General features: G+C 52.3%; 7 protein-coding genes across 7 annotated transcripts; 5 read left to right on the top strand and 2 right to left on the bottom strand.

The window, feature by feature from the left end:
* Window positions 1-114: 114 nt before the first annotated feature.
* Window positions 115-1,740, bottom strand: CORC01_00483 (ankyrin repeat protein; the record flags this gene model as incomplete). Its single annotated transcript, XM_022612140.1, has 1 exon — window positions 115-1,740. One exon carries the CDS (start codon window positions 1,738-1,740, stop codon window positions 115-117), a length of 1,626 nt encoding a protein of 541 aa, XP_022481279.1.
* Window positions 1,741-2,643: 903 nt separating this feature from the next.
* On the bottom strand, window positions 2,644-3,465 carry CORC01_00482 (uncharacterized protein; the record flags this gene model as incomplete). The annotated part of the gene is made up of 1 exon (XM_022612139.1): window positions 2,644-3,465. One exon carries the CDS (start codon window positions 3,463-3,465, stop codon window positions 2,644-2,646), a length of 822 nt encoding a protein of 273 aa, XP_022481278.1.
* Window positions 3,466-4,764: 1,299 nt separating this feature from the next.
* CORC01_00481 (uncharacterized protein) lies at window positions 4,765-7,676 on the top strand (the record flags this gene model as incomplete). Its single annotated transcript, XM_022612138.1, has 2 exons — window positions 4,765-5,042; window positions 5,117-7,676. 2 exons carry the CDS (start codon window positions 4,765-4,767, stop codon window positions 7,674-7,676), a joined length of 2,838 nt encoding a protein of 945 aa, XP_022481277.1.
* A 3,043-nt stretch (window positions 7,677-10,719) lies between these two features.
* On the top strand, window positions 10,720-12,028 carry CORC01_00480 (deuterolysin metalloprotease; the record flags this gene model as incomplete). The annotated part of the gene is made up of 4 exons (XM_022612137.1): window positions 10,720-10,921; window positions 10,997-11,282; window positions 11,351-11,533; window positions 11,632-12,028. The coding sequence occupies 4 exons, from the start codon at window positions 10,720-10,722 to the stop codon at window positions 12,026-12,028; spliced, it is 1,068 nt and encodes a 355-aa protein (XP_022481276.1).
* Window positions 12,029-13,948: 1,920 nt separating this feature from the next.
* On the top strand, window positions 13,949-14,170 carry CORC01_00479 (uncharacterized protein; the record flags this gene model as incomplete). Its single annotated transcript, XM_022612136.1, has 1 exon — window positions 13,949-14,170. A coding segment is annotated over one exon (222 nt), but the record flags the coding sequence as incomplete, so codon positions are not given.
* Window positions 14,171-15,464: 1,294 nt separating this feature from the next.
* Window positions 15,465-16,844, top strand: CORC01_00478 (glycosyl hydrolase family 18; the record flags this gene model as incomplete). The annotated part of the gene is made up of 3 exons (XM_022612135.1): window positions 15,465-15,740; window positions 15,804-16,595; window positions 16,668-16,844. The coding sequence occupies 3 exons, from the start codon at window positions 15,465-15,467 to the stop codon at window positions 16,842-16,844; spliced, it is 1,245 nt and encodes a 414-aa protein (XP_022481274.1).
* A 1,001-nt stretch (window positions 16,845-17,845) lies between these two features.
* Window positions 17,846-18,388, top strand: CORC01_00477 (uncharacterized protein; the record flags this gene model as incomplete). Its single annotated transcript, XM_022612134.1, has 1 exon — window positions 17,846-18,388. The coding sequence occupies one exon, from the start codon at window positions 17,846-17,848 to the stop codon at window positions 18,386-18,388; it is 543 nt and encodes a 180-aa protein (XP_022481273.1).
* Window positions 18,389-19,026: the final 638 nt, after the last annotated feature.

The raw sequence follows: 19,026 nt of genomic DNA, 5'->3' as shown, positions 1-19,026 counted from the left end.
GCAAACCAGTGGTCTTTTGGTAGGCTCAACTCATAAGAGCATCAAATCGGTATAATCACTCATATTTGGTTGTCTGGCGGATGAAGAGAAGCCCTTTACGCAGCCGCAAATATCTCATGACAGGAAAACCTCCTTGGCCACCACCACCACAAAATCGAGCCACATTCGTTTCGCTAAATATCGCATGAACAAGATGCAACTGGGACAAGGCTTCTGATTGATGACAATTTCAGCCTTTGTGAGCGTCTCCATATGTTGGTAATGAAACAGAATCTCGAGTCTGATCTGTCTGTCACGGTCATCAACGTCCTCAACAAACAACTGATGCCTGTGCGCGACGAAGCAGAGCAACTGTGCCTCTACGTGACTGGCGTGATACAAGCCTTGTGCAGAACTCGGATCCAACTCATGTGCCTCGAACGTGAACCCGATCCGCTTTGAAAAGCTCAGTGTCTTGTGCGCCCAGTAGTTGGAGTCGAGCCTAGCGTACCCGTCGCCAAGTAACGGGGACTGGATGCCGATGCCGGCCCAACCGCCAACGGCGGCGACTGGTTCAAAGGGGCTGCCTCGGAGCAAGACGCCCACCGTCTGGTCCTGTCGGGCGATCGGGATGCCTCGTTTCGGATTGATCAATAGAGCAGTTCTGGCGTCTGGCGACTTGACGAACCGGGGTTGAAACAAGTTGGCGATATCAGACTTGGTGAGTGCGGTATCTAAAGGAGCCGCAACTCCAAGGAGTGCTCTGATGTGGCGTCGACGGCTCTTTGACTTGAACGGTTTCTCCGCGTAATCAACATGGCGATATTCCCTCTCCTCGTCGTTCCTCTCGTTCTCCTCGGCGAAGTCGGCGGCGATCCTCCCGTCTCGGTCTTTCTGTGAGGTACTTGCACCGGCAGCGAGAAGTAACCCGACAAGTTCGACGCGAGTCCAGAGAGCAGCCTCCATCAGGGGTGTGCGGCCTCGGCTGTCCCCAGCATTAACGTCCACACCTATTCTCAGTAAATCTTGAACATTGGTACGATTTCCATGAGCCACCTCAATTGATAGCCTCGAACAGCCCAGAGTTCCTTCAATACGCAGGTCGTGGTTGAAGTGAGGGCAAGTCACGTAGTCATGTACGCAACCCCAGCGGTCCCCTTTCTCATTCACTCTTGCTCTAGACGCTGGTGAGTCCCTTGTGCGGATAGGGGTCATGCGATTGTCCCGTTTTTCATCTGCAAAAGTTCGAGCCTGATCTTTGATGCTAATGTTCTCAAAGTGGTCGGTCAGACTATCTCGCTGGCTTGCCTGGTCGGGCTGTAGCAATGGATTAACTTCGGGCTTCCGGAAACCAACCGTTTCGAAGCACTGAAAGTGGGAGTCGTCAGTCCCCTGTGAAGCTGACGTCCTAATCTCCCAGGACAGCGTTTTCACGGCATCGTGCTTTTCGAAGGGAAAGACGAGCTTGTACGTGTACCCAGCGTGGTGGCAAGGCGCGACAACGAACCATCTCGTGTCGGAATCTAATCCGTGGAAAGTGTATGGACTGTTCGATTTAGGCTGACGTAGGTTTTCTTCGCCGTTTGGGAAGAAGCTGATTGCGTGCCGATGAGGCTGCTCGCAGAAGGGGCATTCGACGAGTGCCCACGTTGTGTCCCATCGTAGAACTCTTGCAATTGCTCGAGATCCGTTCCAACGCTGGAGCTTGGAAGTCGACGCGGAGGATGGAAAGGCAGAGTGTTCAACGCTAACTGAGGCCATTTCAAGTTGACTGCTGTTTTCCGAGAGAGCGTGGAAAATGATGTGGCAATGCAAAATAATGAGGACCAGGCCACCCCGTGAGAATTAAAACCTCGAGAAAAAAAAGGATCGTCATCTTCACAGCTGTTTCAACCTCGATGACTTGTTTCAATGTCCAAAGAACGGTTTTGGCCTAGGTTGAAGGTTGAAGCTTAGTAACCGATTAATCCGAAATGGGAACCAATCAACGATGGTGTTTTGCCTCACATTATGCCAGCGAGCTTACTTGCCATCACGGTCTTCCCCAGTACTTCCCAGATCGATTTTTAAGTTTTGTAAAATTGTTTTCAATATTTTCCAGTCATGAAACGGGAGATTTGTGATTCATTGAGTCTGGCCGGTTGGATGGTGGTTCATCGCGGCACAAGCCCGCGCTTGGCAGGAGTTTTTTATCTAGAGGTTAGGAGTAATTACATGTAGTCACCTAGTCATAGGAGAATAGAGGTAGCTCGGATTGTTGAGCAAGAGATAGTATGGGGTGCGGGCGACTCCCTTGACTCACATAGTTTGGTCTAGTGGCCATGTCTCAGCATGAGTATGGAAAAGTCAGCTCGACAAGGGTCGGGATGCCGGAACACCGGAAACATCTGTAGATTAAAATGGTAGAGCTGACAATTACAAAACCAATGCTAAGCACCCCGCAAAAGCAAGGAAAACTACCGCAAAAAGAGACGGATGTCTGAAAACCTCCAACGGCTTTCTGACTCGGCCCAACGACAGCCCTCTGACCAGCAAGCTAACATATTCACGTATTACTTAGCCCCCATTATCCATTACCATGCCGTGACCGATCCCTCAATACCATCTACTTCTACCTCCTTCCATCGTTCGTCGTGTACATTTCCCAAGGAGCGCCAAGCTGGACTAGCAGATGAAGAATCCTTCTACGACCAACAAAATGAAGACGAGAAACATTCTGGTAACTGGGAAAGACAAAACTGTCTGAGATCCAGTTGAGGACGAGACTTGAACAGGCGTCTGAGATTGCACGTTCTGACTCGTCTGCGAAGGGGCAGTTGCTGAAGAGTTGCTAGTCATGGTTGACAGAGGACTCTCAGTCTCGAGGGGGGCGCTGTTTCCGCTTTCGGGAGTCAGAGTGCTAGAGAGACCTTTTATGATGGTGGTTGGCGCTGTGGCTAGTGGCGAGCTCTCCATATCTCCCGCATTGGTCAGTGTCGTTGCCAAGGTCGGTGAGCTCTGGCCGAGGCCTCCGGACTCTTCAGAAACTGGGCTAGCAGTATTGGCGGTGACGTTGGGAGGCTTGGTTGTTGCAGACGGAAATAATGATGCAGCTTGCGATTCAACTCCTGACTGTTTACCCAACGGAGTAGCGAAGGCGGTAGGGAGAGGTGGAGAAGAGTTGGAAAGGCCAAGGGTAACGGTGGGTGCTCCTTTAGGCAAGGCGGGATCATTGCTGAAGGGTGAAGCTCCATGAGACGTCTCAGATACCCCACTGGAAGATACCGGTTGAGCTCCGGAAGAACCCGTAGGAATGGCCATATGATGGTTATCTGGGTCAGTGTTCCCGTCGTTGGTACTGGCAGTGACTGTTTGCACCGGAGAGACGACGGTGACCGTGATAGGCGCAGCAGAGCTAATGATCACGCCACAGTCATTGTCTCTGAGGCTGAGGTAAGGGGCTCCGAGTGCAGGCCCGGCGAACAAGATCATCAGTTGCGGGTGCATTATAAAGTGAGGTAGCAGGGCAATAGATGATTTAAAATCCAAGTTTTGAATGATGAATGAGGGACTCGTGGAAGTTATCGAAACTTGAGATTGATGACTCTGAATTGCCTCAGAATGTCCTTGAAAATGGCACTATATATATGTATATATATACATATATAGGATACGTTGCCAAACATGATTATTGTTGGTTTTCCCCTTATCACCGACTCACTACGGACAAGTTCCATATAGCAAAGGACATTTGTCTGTATCCGGCTCTTGATAATTCTGCAGCCGACGAACCCCGGCCGACGACATCTCTTGATGTCTCTCTGCACGCTGACCCCATTCCGACTGCATACGAACTGACGGACTGGGAAAGGTCAAAATTCGCAAGTCTTAGCCATTCTAGACCTCCAGAGCTGGGAGTAGTTTAAGAGATTTGACTTGAGAAATCTCCAATCCATCTACCAACCTCAGTGCACATAATACAGGACCATGCTGTGACATCGCGGCAGATGTGAGGTATTACTTTGGCTTCCAAATGCCGCACCTGGACTTCAATACCGTTTGCAAACAGAAATGAGGATGTTCGCCTTGGGGCCTTCTCTTAGTAGCTGGAGAAGGAACGATGAGTGTTTTAGGCAGTGGAGTGATGCTCAGCCCAGGTAATGCCAGGGGTAACAGAGTATCCCTGTGTCTCTCAATTTCAGCTTCGATCTTGGTCCCACAACTGACTCGACCTCGGAAACCATGGCCAGTACTGAAGAGCTCATCGCGATGCTATTGGACAAGCCATGTTCCAACAGTGAAGTGTGAGGCATGGCATCAATGGCTAAGGATAAGACGTCAAGTTTGCAGAGGTTGAGATCATGCTGGTTTCATCTTTTGGAGGATCATCTAGCCCCAACATCTGCGGCCTTCAGGTCTACGATTTGCAAGGGAGGGGCTTCCATGGCACTCGTATGTTGTCAAAGATTTGATAGATTTCTTTGCACCAGCCGAAGACTTGTGGATAGCTGGCTTGGCTACCACAGCAGACGGGTACGATTCTCTGCATGCGTTCCAGCCTATTGAATTTTGTATGAAAGAATTGAGGAGACGGAATGCACCAGATAAGAGCAACTGAGTAGGTGAAAAACAGTAACAGCTTCATTACAAGCAAAAGGTCTCGGAACTCCATATATAAACTTCGTGAAAGGATCTCGAGATGGAGAGGAAAACACTACGCCATCACTTCTTCGATTACTCTACCCTTCATTCATTCACTTGATGTTCTGTTCCTTCATCGGCCAACCTTTTACCTTTCCCGCCAAAATGCGCGCCTCAAAGAGAATCGCGCTTGCCACTGCGCTGGCATCGGCCCTGGCTCCAGTGTTTGGGTCTGCGAGCTCTAGTTGCGTTGCTCCCACAGGAGATCCTGTCACTATCCAGGCCTATGTCATAGTCGAGCATCTCCCAGTCCATGTCAGCAGAGGCATCTGTTCCAACACGACATTGAATATTGCCGGTAGTGTGTTGTCCATCACCAACGCTCCGACCTTTCTCGTGTCGGACTTTGTGGTCACGAGTACCATCACTCATACGTCTACTGTGTAAGCCCTGCTATGTTCTTTCACCATGATATCTTACATTTACTCGAGCCGCCCTAACACTAGATCTGTCTTAGAAACACTGCCTCGACATTTGGTGGTCCTTGCACTACGCTGACCGCACATGGCACTCCTGATTCTGAGCCTACCACCATCGTCATCCCCCCCAATGACGGCGATGGGGTTGGAACAAAGATCATTTGCAATCCTGCGATCACAGATAGAACTGCCTTTTCCGGCCCCTACACGACCATCACAGCAGCTCAGTGGTCTGGCCCGGGCACAAAGACTCTGACACTGACTCCGGCCGGCCGAGACCCGACAGGCACTCTCATTGTTTTCACCCCCCAATCATCTGGGCAAGTCGGTGCTCAGAGTATCTTCACAGGACCCTACACCACCCTTGCCGAGCCTTGGACGGGAAGCACCCCTACAACTCTGACCCTTCCACCTCAAGGAACCGATCAAGCGGGGAATCAGATCGTTTTTAGCCCTACCGCTGCGCCCGCTCTCTTAACCGGGCCTTACACAACAATCACTGGCACCTGGACTGGGATTCAGCCAACAATCTTGTCCCTGCCGCCTTGGGGAAGCGGCAAGACTGGCACTGCCGTTGTTTTCATCCCGGCATCTACACATGCAGGCTTGAACTCCTTCACTGGACCTTACACAACCGTCACTGGTCCCTGGGCAGGTACAGTTCCAACAACCGTTGTTCTCCCACCTCAAGGGACCGATCAGGTTGGAACTCAGATTGTGTTGACGCCTATCGCTTCCCCGACTCCCAGCTCCCTCACCGGAACATACACAACCATCATTGGCCCTTGGACTGAAGCAGCACAAACTAATGTTGTCCTTCCATCTCAAGAGACTGATCAAGTAGGGACTCATATCGCGTTGACGCCTACTTCTACTGCAACCACCTCCGTCACCGGGCCCTACACAACTCTGACCGGGACCTGGACCGGCACTAGTCCTATCACAGTAACCCTCGCCCCGTCTGGAACCGATGCCACAGGAACTGAAATCGTGCTTGTTCCTACCACGACCGATGCGACTTTCACGGGTCCTTACACCACTATCAGCGGGCCTTGTACCGGCACTATCCCCTCCTCGCTGTCCATTGCCCCTACTGGTACCGGTACTGTTGGTACTGTTATCATCTTCACCCCGGCTGACCCTTCGACTTCTGCAAGTGTCAGCTCTGAGAACTCAAGCAGTATTTCGTCGACGCCCTCGGACACCTCATTCGATTCTACCAGCATAACATCGTCTGACATAGCCACGAGTCTGACTACTTCGTCTTACTCCACGTCCAGCTCTTTGTCCGACTCTTCCACGAGTTCCAGCGACTTGTTCACATCTGCCAGTCCTTCTTCTGTCATCGAGACTACAACTTCTGCCGATTCGAGTAGCTCATCGCAAGGTTCTACCAGCGCTGTGTCAAGCTCTCCAGACTCCATTGTCAGCTCTTCTCTATCTTCTGAATTGTCAAGCTCGAGCTCTGCCGATCCTTCCAATTCCTCCTCGTCGACCGAATCTACTACATCTTCATCTTCCAGTATCACGAGCTCTGGATCTTCCAGCGCGCCTCCGTCTTCATCCAGTTCGTCATCTGGGTCCTCTTCTAGCTTAACTTTGTCTTCGTCCAACTCGTTATCTGAGTCTTCTTCCAGTACGCTTATGGGAACTCCCACAACCACAACCTCGCAGAGCTCGACCCTTTCCGCATGCATTGTTACCGCGACAGGGACTTCAGAGTACTGCAATATTGCCCTGCCCGGAAGTTGCGCCTCGCTATCCACCACCAGCGGTCTGGCTCTCGTGCCGGTCCTGGCATCTTGCACCGCGGCCCTTGGCCCATACGCAGCGGGCAACGTTGCGACGTGTCTCGCGAACAACGTGACCCTCACCACAGCAGGCTCAGACATTGCAACCTGCATTCTCACCGCTCTTCAAGGGCGCTGCATTTCTAGCCTGCCGCAGGCATGTATCGACCTTGAACAGTCCAATGGCCTCGCTCTCGTCGCAGACGTCGCTCAATGCACCATTGCTCTGGGCCCTTTCGCCGCTGGTAGTGCCACAACCTGTCTCGCGACAGGAACCATTACGGCAACCACCACGGGCACGAGTATCATCCAGTGTCTCGAGATTGCTTTTGGTCTCCAATCTGGCGTGGTCACGATTACCAACTCCGCCTTCTGCCCGACTGCTACAGCAACTCCTACGCCTTCGGTCTGCGCTACGGTTCCGGCGCCCTGCCAGAACCTCGCTTCAGTGAACGGCCTTGCTCTCATTGCGGCAATCCCGGTGTGTACGGCAGCCCTTGGTGTCTTTGGTGTCGGCAACGCCGCGACCTGTCTCGCTACCAACGTCATCGGCCCTCTTAGTGTTGGACAGGACATTGTGACATGCCTGACGACTGCTCTCAGTGCAACTTGCATCTCGACTCTGCCTGCGCCTTGTCTTAACCTGGCAGGTAATACTGCAGCGCAGTTGGTTGTAAACTTGCCGCTATGTACAGCTGCCCTCGGTCCATTCGCTGTTGGGACTGCGCTCACTTGTTTATCCTCGGGCGCTACCAACGGAGACTCCGTCATTGCCTGCCTCAATACTGCTTTGTTACAGACAGCCTAGTCTTGAGTTTTTGTTCGTTCGTGTTACTAGAAGCTGGGGATGTAATGAGACTTGTGCGGCCGAGTCTTATGCTTGTGAAACGGTTGGCGGTTTTGTGTGCAGTTCAATATGAAGAAGGGGACAAGTGGACGTCGGCTGGTGCAAACCGAGTGTAATCGCTTTCAGTTCTTAGTAGAATTGTTTGCCATATTTGCTGCTCTAATAATACTCTTTTCCTGGCAATTTGCCCTTATTGCAATAAGGTACTGGTCGTGAATGACAAGAGACCTGTGGGTTCTCATGATTGATCCCGGCAACATCGATATTTCAAACATCACGGCTGGAAATTCGCCCAATTATAAAATCGAAGAATATTTGGCATCGGACTCCTTAGCTCAATCGTCCCAGTCTGGTAGTCTGAGACATCCGCCGGTGCCAAACGCGGCAGACAAGCGGTCATAGAGGGCGTCGTTATGAGCGTGGGTTACATGCTCGAGTCCTTGATTTACCTCGGCTTTTCCCAATTCCACTCTGACCCCATTACGTGGCGTCTGCCTCTGGCTATCACCGTATGTTTCTCCATCGTCCTCATTGCCGGATTTACTTCTCCCCCGAATCGCCCAGGTGGCTCGTTATGAAGGGCAAGTCGGGGCAAGCTCGCGCCGTTATCTCCGTGTTGAATTCATTACCGGCAGACCCGATGGAGGTTCAGGCTGGGCTGTACGGAATCGAGCATTCAATCGAAGAAACCTAGGGCTCGCAGATCTCTCTGGAGGATGTCCTGAAGATGGGCGAAGACGAGCTTTGTACCGCTTCTGTCTGTGTATGCCGCTTCTGTCTGTTTATGCCGCTTCAATTCTTTCAGCAGATGGCGTCAATTGATCCTTTCTGAATGCCATGTCATTGATAATAGTATGACTCATCACGCGTTCAACAATGGTTTCAACCTCGTCAGCGTTTATGTACCGATGCTCTTCCAACCAGAACTCGATCTCCCTAGCCAGTATTCTCGCATTCTCAGCTGCGGAACACTGACCTAGAAATTCCTCGCCTCGTTCATCGCCTTCACCACGATCGATCAGTTTGGATGCCGCGCTGCGTTCATAGTCAGCGGCACTGGAATGTCTGCATGGAAACCGTGGACAAGTGCCTATGACGTATTCGCGTAGAGAGGAGAATGCACGTATACATGAAGAAAGTAACTTAACCCTTTTACCTCGAAATCATTCCTACAAAAGCAATTAAACGATCCCAATTAGAGGAAGACTTCTTGAACTTCAATTCATATGGGAGATAACATTTGTGAATTAAGGATATTGGAAACGCGTTCTGCCCCGCAGCGATCGAAACTTTGCGAGAGCGGCGACTCTTTGAAGTGCGGATTACATAGAATGAAGAGTTTCCTTGAGCTGTAGATGGCATGGGCACAAGGCATAGAAGTGGTCGTTGATAAGGAAATAAAAGATATTTCAGTCTTATCAGGGGACTAGACGTAGTACGAATGCTCACTTCTCGGCACACCTTTTGAGTGGCTATTGAAATCTATTCGCGAGTGATATCATTCTCCGGTAATTCATAACCAATAGCCCAATTACTGCTTTCAGATAGAAAGACCGACGAGGGGTCCTGCGGCTCAGATGTCGCGCTGGGCCAAGAGTCTTGGCTTGGCTTGGCCTCACCTTGGCTTCACTTGGCTTCAGTGCATTACGCCGATCCACCTCCAAGGGCCCGAACCTAGATCCAACATCAGTTGCAAAAATGAGTTGAATGTTCATCTTGATATTTGACGTTGTCGATGCGAGAGAAGCCCGAGAACGATGTGCTGGAGGCGACGAGACGTCAGAAAAGAGGTGAATCTCTCTTTGAGCATGACCTCGGCGCGAAATCGGGGGGGGCATATCCCTTGAAATGGAAAGGTGAGGAGCAATATGTGGGATCCGCTTCGCTTCCCATCCGGTTTTCGCTCCGGTCCCCTCAACAACGCTACCTTTGTCAGAGTCATTGAACAACAGGTCTCTGCTGTCATCAAATATTTACTTATCGCTTTTATCACCGAAATCAGTCTTTGCGGCATGCTCATCGCTGCCGTCGGCGATGACCGATATCAGTTACTCCGGGACCAAAAAACTGCCGAGGCTGTTCCCCATGGCCAGATGAGGCGCGGATCTTCAACTTGTCATTCCCAAGGCGTTGACATTCCCGTCCGCCCTATCGCCCGCCCATGGATATCCACAAATCGATTCAAGATACATTTCAAAATGGCAAGTAGGCGCGTACGCGCATCTCTGGCTGGGAAGTTGCTGATAACATATGAGCGGACATGGCCGCTATGTCCACATATGGTGCTCCCGCAATATGAACTGATGCGACAATGGTTATTGATCCCCCAGAGTTTATCAGGCCATACCCTGCTCATTACCCAAGGACCTACCGCTTTCGCACTATGTCCCCCGTGAGCCTTCCTAACTTGCTTAGTCCAAAGTGGATTCCCGCCCATGGTTCTTAATTGCCGGCTCCCCCGATCTCTGCGCAGCCGCACCGGCCCCATCCGCGTCCCCTTGTTGCCCACATACCGGGATCACCAGACTATCTGATGCTCTTGGCTGTCTTTTAACGATTGGGAACCCGGGTTGTGATATGCATGCTACCCACACTCTGCCTTCCACACCTCCTCGACATGGATTGCATTCCCGAAGCTTTTCTTGAATAGACTCAAGCTACCCCAACAAGTCTTAGTTATGCTTGATTTAGCTCGTTTTCACTCCTGCCAGATCAAGACTAGCCATGCTCATCGCAAACTACCCACTTTGACGAATAGGCGGAGACGTGTAATTTGTGACTTGCCATTGTGTGTGATTTCACCTTCTTGACATAGGAATTGCTCCGATCTGGCTTATCGTAGCCCTGTTGATGTTGACTGAGCAAACATCCGGTCATGATATTGACGGATAGGATAGAATGAATTGAGTATTTATACGGCTCAAGAATCGCCGAACAACACTCATGATGCACCTCTTTACTCGCCACTCCATTCATCTCTCATCCCTCAGGTCTCTCAGTCAAAATGGTTGCCAAGGCTCTCTCCGTCGCTCTTCTCGCTGGTGCCGCTTCGGCTACCTGCCCCCTCTCCATTGAGATCACCAACTCGGAGAACCACGTCGTCAACGTCGCCGTCACCAACACCGGCAGCGAGGCCGTCTCCGTCTTCAAGGGAAACACCGTCTTCAGCGACCATGCTACCCAGGACCTCTTGGTGACCGATGCCGGTACGTAGCATTCTGACAGAGAACCGGTCAACACACATCTCTTTGAAAACATGTATCTGACATAAGCAACAACAGAGGGCAAGGCTCTTCCTTTCGAGGGCATCTACGTCAACTACAAGCGCACCGGCCTCGACGCCAACCTCTTCCAGAAGATTGCCGCCGGCGAGACCGTCACCGTCCCCGTCAACGCCGCCAAGAGCTACAAGCTCGACGGCGTCGCCGAGGCAAAGGTCACCGCCATCCAGGGCTTCCGCTACGCCGTCGGCGACAGCATCCCCTCTTCCTTCAAGGACTTGGCCTCCTGCGCGGATGTCACCTCTGGTGAAGTCGAGGTCACCCCTGATCAGACCACCGCCGCCGCGTAAGTCCCATCCTCGCACACTCTCGCAGTGGATGACTATCCTCTTGCTGACACCGACGATTATGCAGGGACCACGTCTCGCGCAAGCGTGACGAGACCTTCAACTCTCGCATCCAGAAGCGTGCCATCACCTACTCGTCTTGCTCCACCTCGCAGACCTCGGCCCTGAAGACTTCCGTCTCCGACGCCATCTCCATGGCCAACGCCGCTTACACCGCTGCCGGTAACTCGGCCGACTACTTCACCACCTGGTAAGCCCACACTTTTCACTCCTGAGCCCAGAAAAAATCATCACTCCATAGTATCCGCGCGGGAGCCACTTGCTGACTCGACTCCCACCCTCCAACAGGTTCAAGTCGACCTCCGTCATCTCCAAGGTCCAGACAATCTACAAGGACGTCGCCGGCGTCCAAACGACCTCGCCCAAGATCTCCTGCTCGGACATCTACAGTGACTGCACCGACGGCTCCGCCCTCCTCTACACCGTCCCCTCGGACAACGTCATCGTCCCCTGCCCCAACAACGGCTTCTGGGACTTCCCCGAGCTCGCGTCAAAGTGCTCCGGCGACGACTACGACCGCGCCGGCAGCATCCTGCACGAGATGACCCATCTGTACGGCACCAACGACTACGCCTACGGCCCCAGCGCCGCCCAGGCCCTGTCCGCCACCAGAGCCGCCGCCAACGCCGACACCTACGAGATGTACGGCGAGAGCGTCCGCCTCGGTGGCTGCACCACCGGCTAAGTGTGTGTTTGTCGAATGACTTGCATATATACTAGTAGTTTGACAAGGGTGCTATTCCTTCCTAGCGGGATCGGCATCCTTCCTCCTTCAATGTCTATAATTCAGTTGGCGGTTCGGGTAGAGTGGGAACTACTGCGGAACGTTTATATACGTGGGGAGACCTGATCGGGGATGGCTTGTCGTAAGCTGAGTGCTAGAAGTAGCCTATGAAGTAACGGTTGAATTCCTGAAGTCTTGAGATTATCGCAAGTGACCGCTCACGTGTGAGAGACGTGCTTGGACGACTTGTCCGTCTTTTGTATACTTGGTTGAAATGTGCGTATTAGCGCTTGGGCGCCAAGAGGCTCCTGTACGCTTTTTGCTTAAACCCTATCCGTAGCTGTGCGTGCACCTACCGCTCTACAAAACTTTACTTGGACGTATCAAATGGGTGCACGCTTCCTCGTCCAGCGATTTAATGACGGCTCAAGTATGTATTTCGAGATTCGGTCCACCACGCGTGCACTATCGCGTAAATCTATCTCCAAGCCGACTCATGTAGCTTTTGACCTACCCAACAGCCTACTTTTTACGCGGGTTTGCTGGCGTGTATTGTCTTCAACCTTACATGGACTGTAACGTGTCAGTGACAAGGAGAAAGTCGAAACCATGCATGTTGAATTGGTGGACTGTGTTGTGTAGTTCGAATAGCCGCATTGCGTACAAACAAACACTCTTTGCTCAAACCTTATTTGGGTTCTTGTGCTCTCTTTCCGTATGATGTGCAATTCTAAAAAGACGACCCGAAATGACTTTCAATTGACTGCATGTGGATGTCTGGAAGGCAAGGGAAGCCGAACTCGGATGAACGGGGACCGTCCCGCTGGATCCTTCCTGAAATTAGACATGATCAACAAAGTCTCCAATTGTTCCTGCGTGAACAAAGCTTAGTAGATTAAACGCTCCATCTGTTAACCAGCATCCCAAGCTCTCAGCGAAGCCCAACTCGTATTTCATCCATGGCGACAAGTCAATATGCTGGTTCTTTGAGAGCACGATAGAAAACACCAAAATTTCCATCTGGTACCGCGAAATGGGAGCGTGGCATTGGTATTGATTCTCTCTCAACGGTCTCGCCAATGCGCGTATAAAAGCGGTCCAGGCGAACTTTCTCACAGCAAAGAATTAGAAAAAGAAGAAAAAAAAGCAAAGAAGCCATGTGCTCGCTGCAAACGTGACCCGGGTTCTTAGGATGCAACCAAGACCTGATAGTTATTAATATTTGACATCGTTCAGAATCAATATTTTCCAGCGACGACTTGGAGTACCCATAAATCAAATACCGAAACCTTCCATTTTCTGCGCCATAGCTCTTCTAATTTTGTCTTGGAGCCACTCGGGTCCATCCTGGGTGACATGGAATTACCTGGGGGAAAATCGCTTCGTCCTCGCAATTCACAAATACTCGGGGCTAATAGGACTAGACGTAATAGTGACTTACCCGTGAATCACATGGATTTTGACCGCCCGTAAAAATTTAATAAAATAAAAAGCCTTGCGTCAACACTTTCCGAGCAGTCGCGAAAAGTTGAAAACGAGAAACGATTCCGTGACCGTAGTCGGACAAGTAAGCTAGTCCCCAATATGCCCCGAAGAGAGGAAACTTCGTCTACTGTGCGTATGGGTCGCTGACTCAGCCTCACGGGGAAAAAAAGGAGAGAACGGCGCTCAGGGGCAAAGAGGGGCAGAGAGGGGCAGAAAAAGGTGCAATGCATGCCCTGTGGAAACGGCACTTTCTGGGGCCCCGGGGCACCGTTGGCGCGCGGCGTCGCGCCGGCCGACTGGGTGTTCGGTTTGAGGCTACCACGGCTACCAACGGTTGGTTGATGTACAACTAAACCGTCATGTTGGTTGAAAGTCACCTTTGACCCTTGACAATCAGTCAGTTGGCTGTTCTCGTTCCGATCCGAGCAGGAGCGCACAACCGTCGGTCGGCACCCCAGACCGGCGGCCACGCCATGTAACGCTGGCTGCAATGCACGGCACCAACAAATGAACATGCACGAAATGCTTTCACCCAGGGTTTCAGAATATCAAACCCCGGCTGTTCGCTCAACTACTCGCTGTAAGAAGAGCAGAACAGACTCCATGGCGGTACACTAAGAAACAGAGTTTTGGCCCCGAGGAACCGCTGTCTCCGGCGAAGGAGGAAACGAAACAGTGGGAGAGGAATGGGAGGCCGTCGATGACCGCGCTGCTGAAGGAGGGTTTGGCAGCTCACGGAGGACAGCTAGCGAACACGCATTTGCGAGAGAGGTTCGGAACCGAATGAGAGAGAAAAGGAAGAATGCCTTGGCCCGATGCCCCAAAACCAACCGACCAACCGACCATCCAACAGACAGGAACCAACGAAGCAACGCGTCCCGACCAGTCAGCTCCTCAGGGTTCCATCGCATAAGTAGAGTTTAACCACGCCAACCAATCCCCAGCATTTCCATGAGCGGACGGCAGGTCTTGTGAGGCATAACTCTGTAAAAATGGCCCGTCAGCCGCGCCTTTCGTGGCCACCCACTGCGCCATGCTTCCTCTCCCGCAAAGGCTAAAATTCCCAAGAGGGCCAAGAGGGAACACCCCAATCCCCAATGTGGCAGTCCTTTGCCCAGTCCGATCTCCTGCTGCTTGAATACAGTGCAGCAGCATCGCCCAGCTTTGTGCCGGGCGGCCCGGCGCAAGAGGCATCCTTGGAATTTGATGCTCCCCCCCCCCCTGAATGGAACTCAGGAAAACTTCCGTCGTTGTTGGGCCCGCCGGTCTAAGAATAGGGGGCTCGTGCAGGTACTCTGTACAGGGCTGCCGCCGCGCAGACGCAGACGCGCAAAAGATGAGCTCCCGTTTTGCCGCTCACGGCTCAGGGCTTAGGGATAAAGCATGCTCGGTTTCCATACTTGTTGGTACATGTCCACATGAACGACACACGTCGCAAGCCTGTCAGAAGAACCATACACAGCTTGATCAAGACGTTGAATACCAATCACTATGAAGAAAACCTGGACAACACGAGAAGTAACCCTCGACATCAGACCACGCCTTTGGGTTCACGGCACCTGGGTCATCCCTGCCGGCAGTGGTCGTCAGCCTCCCCTGCTCCGAGTCATTCGTACGCCTGTTTGCCGTTGACGTTGGTCCCGGCAGGCCCCAGAAAAGCAATTACTTTGCTTCGTCAACAAGGGGCTGTGGTAAACTCTATTGCAGTGGGAGGGGGGGTCCCTCAAGGTTGAACAGGATTCGCCGCGAAGCCCTTTCAGCTCGCACGACGTAAAGGTATTAATATAAACAAGAGGTCGTCCTTCCAACAGACGTCTGGTTGAAAAATCGTTAGCCTCGAGCTGATTACTTACCTTTCGACTTCACGACATTCTTTTGCTCTAGTTCGTTTCTCCTTCACACTGTTCTGATCATGTCATTCGCTCAACTTTCGCTCGCGGCCTTGCTGGCCGTGGGCGCTTCCGCCTCACCCTGCTCTGCGACGAACGTCAATACCTCTGGCGTCGTGGCCTCCGCCTACTTCGCGGGCTACCACGCGAACCGAGGGTTCCCCGTCTCCAAAATACCGTGGGAAAAGTATACCGACGTCAAGTATGCCTTTGCCGAGACGGCGGCGGACGGCAGCCTCAACCTCACAAAGTCCGCTCCCGATCAGCTTCCCGCCTTTGTCGCAGCCGCCAAGCAGCACGTATGTTGATAACCTCCAACACATCCAATACCCCACCCAAAAAAAAAACTAACACGTTCACAGAATGTAAAGGCCCTCGCCTCTGTCGGAGGCTGGAGTGGCAGCCGCTACTTCAGCACCGCCTTTGGCAGCCCCGAGAACAGAACCGCCTTTGTAAAGACCTGCCTCGACTTGGTCGAAAAATACAACCTCGACGGCCTCGACTTTGACGTCGAGTACCCGGCCCGCCAAGGCCTGGGCTGCAACACCATCAACGACAACGACACGGCAAACTTTGCCTCCTTCCTCACCGAGCTCCGCCAGAAGCAGAAGAAACAGCTCTACCTCACCGCCGCCACCAGCCTGACACCCTGGAACAACGCCCAGCTGGTCGCCAGCACCAACGGCACCCTCGCCCCCTTTGCCAACACCCTCGACTACCTCATGATCATGGGCTACGACATTTACGGCCCCTGGGCCGCGACCGGCGGTCCCAACGCGCCCCTCGCCATGGCCTGCGACGCGCGCAACACCCAGGGCGGCATCCAGGAGGGCGTCGCCAAGTGGATCGCCGCCGGGATCCCCGCCAACAAGCTCGTTCTCGCCGTGGCCGCCTACGGCCACGGGTTCTCGGTCAACGCTACCAGCGCCTTCACCTCGGCCGGTGTCCTCAACGCGTACCCTCCCCAGAACAGCACCCACCGCTTCCAGGGCGGCAGCTGGGACAATGACCCGGCCATTGACGAGTGCGGCGCCGCCTCGCCTCCTAGCGGGACCTACACCTTCTGGAGCATGATCAAGGAGGGCAAGTTCCTTGATGAGGAGGGCAAGCCGCTCAAAGGCATCGCTACCGGATACGACAAGTGCAGTCAGACTGTAAGGTTCTACCCTCTCTCTCCCCATTTCTCAATGTTTTACACTGAGGACAAGCACTAACATGATACATAGCCTTATCTCTACAATGAGACTGCTCAGGTCTGGGTTTCCTACGACGACGTCGAATCCCTGACGGCCAAGGGCAAATTTGTCACGTCCAACAAGCTGGCTGGCTTCGCCATCTGGGAGGCTGGTGGTGATTACAACAACATCCTCGTCAACGCCATTCGCTCGGCGGTGGGCTTGTAAAGGGAGAGTTTCTAGTTCAAGCGCGCATTGTTTAGATAAAAAGGTCTCAACGACACACGGTGTATTAACATCCACAGCATCATTCACTTTTCTTATATTGAAGATTCCCCATCAGTACTGGCCAATACCGATTTTCTTATCACTAGGACGCATTAGTTGTGAAATTAGTCTCTGTTGTGCTACTTCTGGCAGCTTCCAAGTCCCGAAACAAAGTACAACATAAACAAAGTTCAACCTTGGACTTGTGAAATTAGACCCTCCTTGATATAATACGTATGACAGGACCTATCGCTTTGAGCTATGGACCGAATCTCACTGAAGTAAATCGACCTGTCAAGAACTTTGTCGACACGAACCACTACATATCTCAAAACTTCCTTCCTATTCCCCCTTGGTATAATAATCTCCGGTTTCAGCTCATAGACGTGAAGCCTTTAAGGAGTCTTTTGTCTTGTACTCGATTGCTGACTTGTCGTTGGCGAAACAAAACATGGGTGTCAAAGGAGGAATTAGGCCTTTTTTTCTCGTCATTTCTGAGAAAGATTGACGAAATACAAATGAGATCCAGTCGCGCCAATAAACAACCTGCAACATCAGGAAGGAGGCAGTCTCATCGGGAAGGCTCCTTCCTCGAACGCTTCTTGCCTACCTGCCCAAAATGCCACATCAGTCGCAGTATTCCTGCCTGATCGAATGGAGAATAAAATCCTCTCTCTCCTTCCTCCAACAGGGCCACAAATTCCACCCACTCTCATCACGCTCATCACTCACATCAAAGTCTTGCAACTCATCCTTCTTCACTCGCAACGCAAATGCCCGAGACTAACAAAGTCAAATATTATTCTCACATCATCATCCACTTGAAATCAACTCAATCTACCCTCTTGCAGTAAGTCTCACGAGAGGCCAAAACCCATCTATCCTCATCTCTACAACTCATATCCTCACAAACGTTCACCAGAATCCCCCCTTCTCACCCACCACAAAGAAAAACCGCAACAATGCCTCCTAAAGCCGCCACCGAAGCCAGCAGCCACGGCCTCACCGACGGCGAACTCAAGCTCGCCCTCGCCATGATGAAGCACATTGACCGCCCCACCACCGACGTCCTCGAGAAGATGGCCTCCGAGGCCGGCCTCGCCAGCGCCTCCAGCGCCCGCACCCTTCTGGGCCGCGCCGCCACCAAGCACGGCTGGTTCAGCGGCGGCGTCAGCGCCACTGCTGGCGCCGAGGACGGTGGTACTCCCGCCGCTGCTGCTTCTACGCCCCGCCCCAAGAAGACTCCGACCCCACGCAAGAAGAAGATCTCCGAGGTCGAGGAGGCTGCCGAGGAGGAGGGCACGCCTACCAAGAAGCGAGGCCGCAAGACCAAGGCGCAGAAGGCTGCGGAGGAGGCTGCTGCCGCTGAAGCTGCTGCTGCTGCTACTGCCCAGGAGGCTGCTACCCAGGAGGATGAGGACATGCAGGAGGATGGCAACGACGATGATAAGGTCCCGGCTGTTGCTGCTGATGGTGACCAGGAGCAGACTGCCGAGCAGAAATAAGATGGTCCGCAGGCAAATTGGGGACAACACCATTTTCGTTGGATTCGGCAGAGAGTGGATGGCTGGATCGATGCTCTTTCTCTTTCTGGCTTCTGGATTGTTGATTCACCCTATGGCACGGAATTGGACTGCTCTCTAGCTGCGTGGGGATGGTTTATGGACTTGGGCATTACTTGGACTGAGGCAAGGGTCAGTTTTTGGGAAGATGATTCAGTACATGCCATTCTAGTATCGAGCACTGCTATACTCGCTTACTGAGTTGCTGGCTTTTCATGGCGCGGGATTGACATGAGGTACTATCGGAATCAAAACATCCCATCAGACTTTTGCAGTGTTGTATTTCTTCAACCGGGGGTTGCTGACTGTTCATGCCCTGTCGAGATCTGTACGGATTAGGGAATCTTTGTAAAAGTAAGAGGCATGACCTACAGCTCGTGGGACGCATCATGGTAATGAAATACGGCAGCTGGAGACCCTGTGCTGAGACTACACCCTCAATTTCAAACACACCCTCGATAAAAGAAATCTTGAGCCATGATCTTTCTGAACAAGGCCGGTGACCATGTGCTGAATGAACATCGCGTCTCTCATGGTGGGTGAACTCACAAATCTCAGAACAAAGTCATTGTCATCGATCC

The sequence above is a fragment of the Colletotrichum orchidophilum genome, assembly GCF_001831195.1.
Source record: "Colletotrichum orchidophilum strain IMI 309357 chromosome Unknown Scaffold_3.1, whole genome shotgun sequence".
Taxonomy (NCBI): Eukaryota; Fungi; Ascomycota; class Sordariomycetes; order Glomerellales; family Glomerellaceae; genus Colletotrichum; species Colletotrichum orchidophilum.
This window is presented reverse-complemented; position numbering and strand designations above follow the sequence as displayed.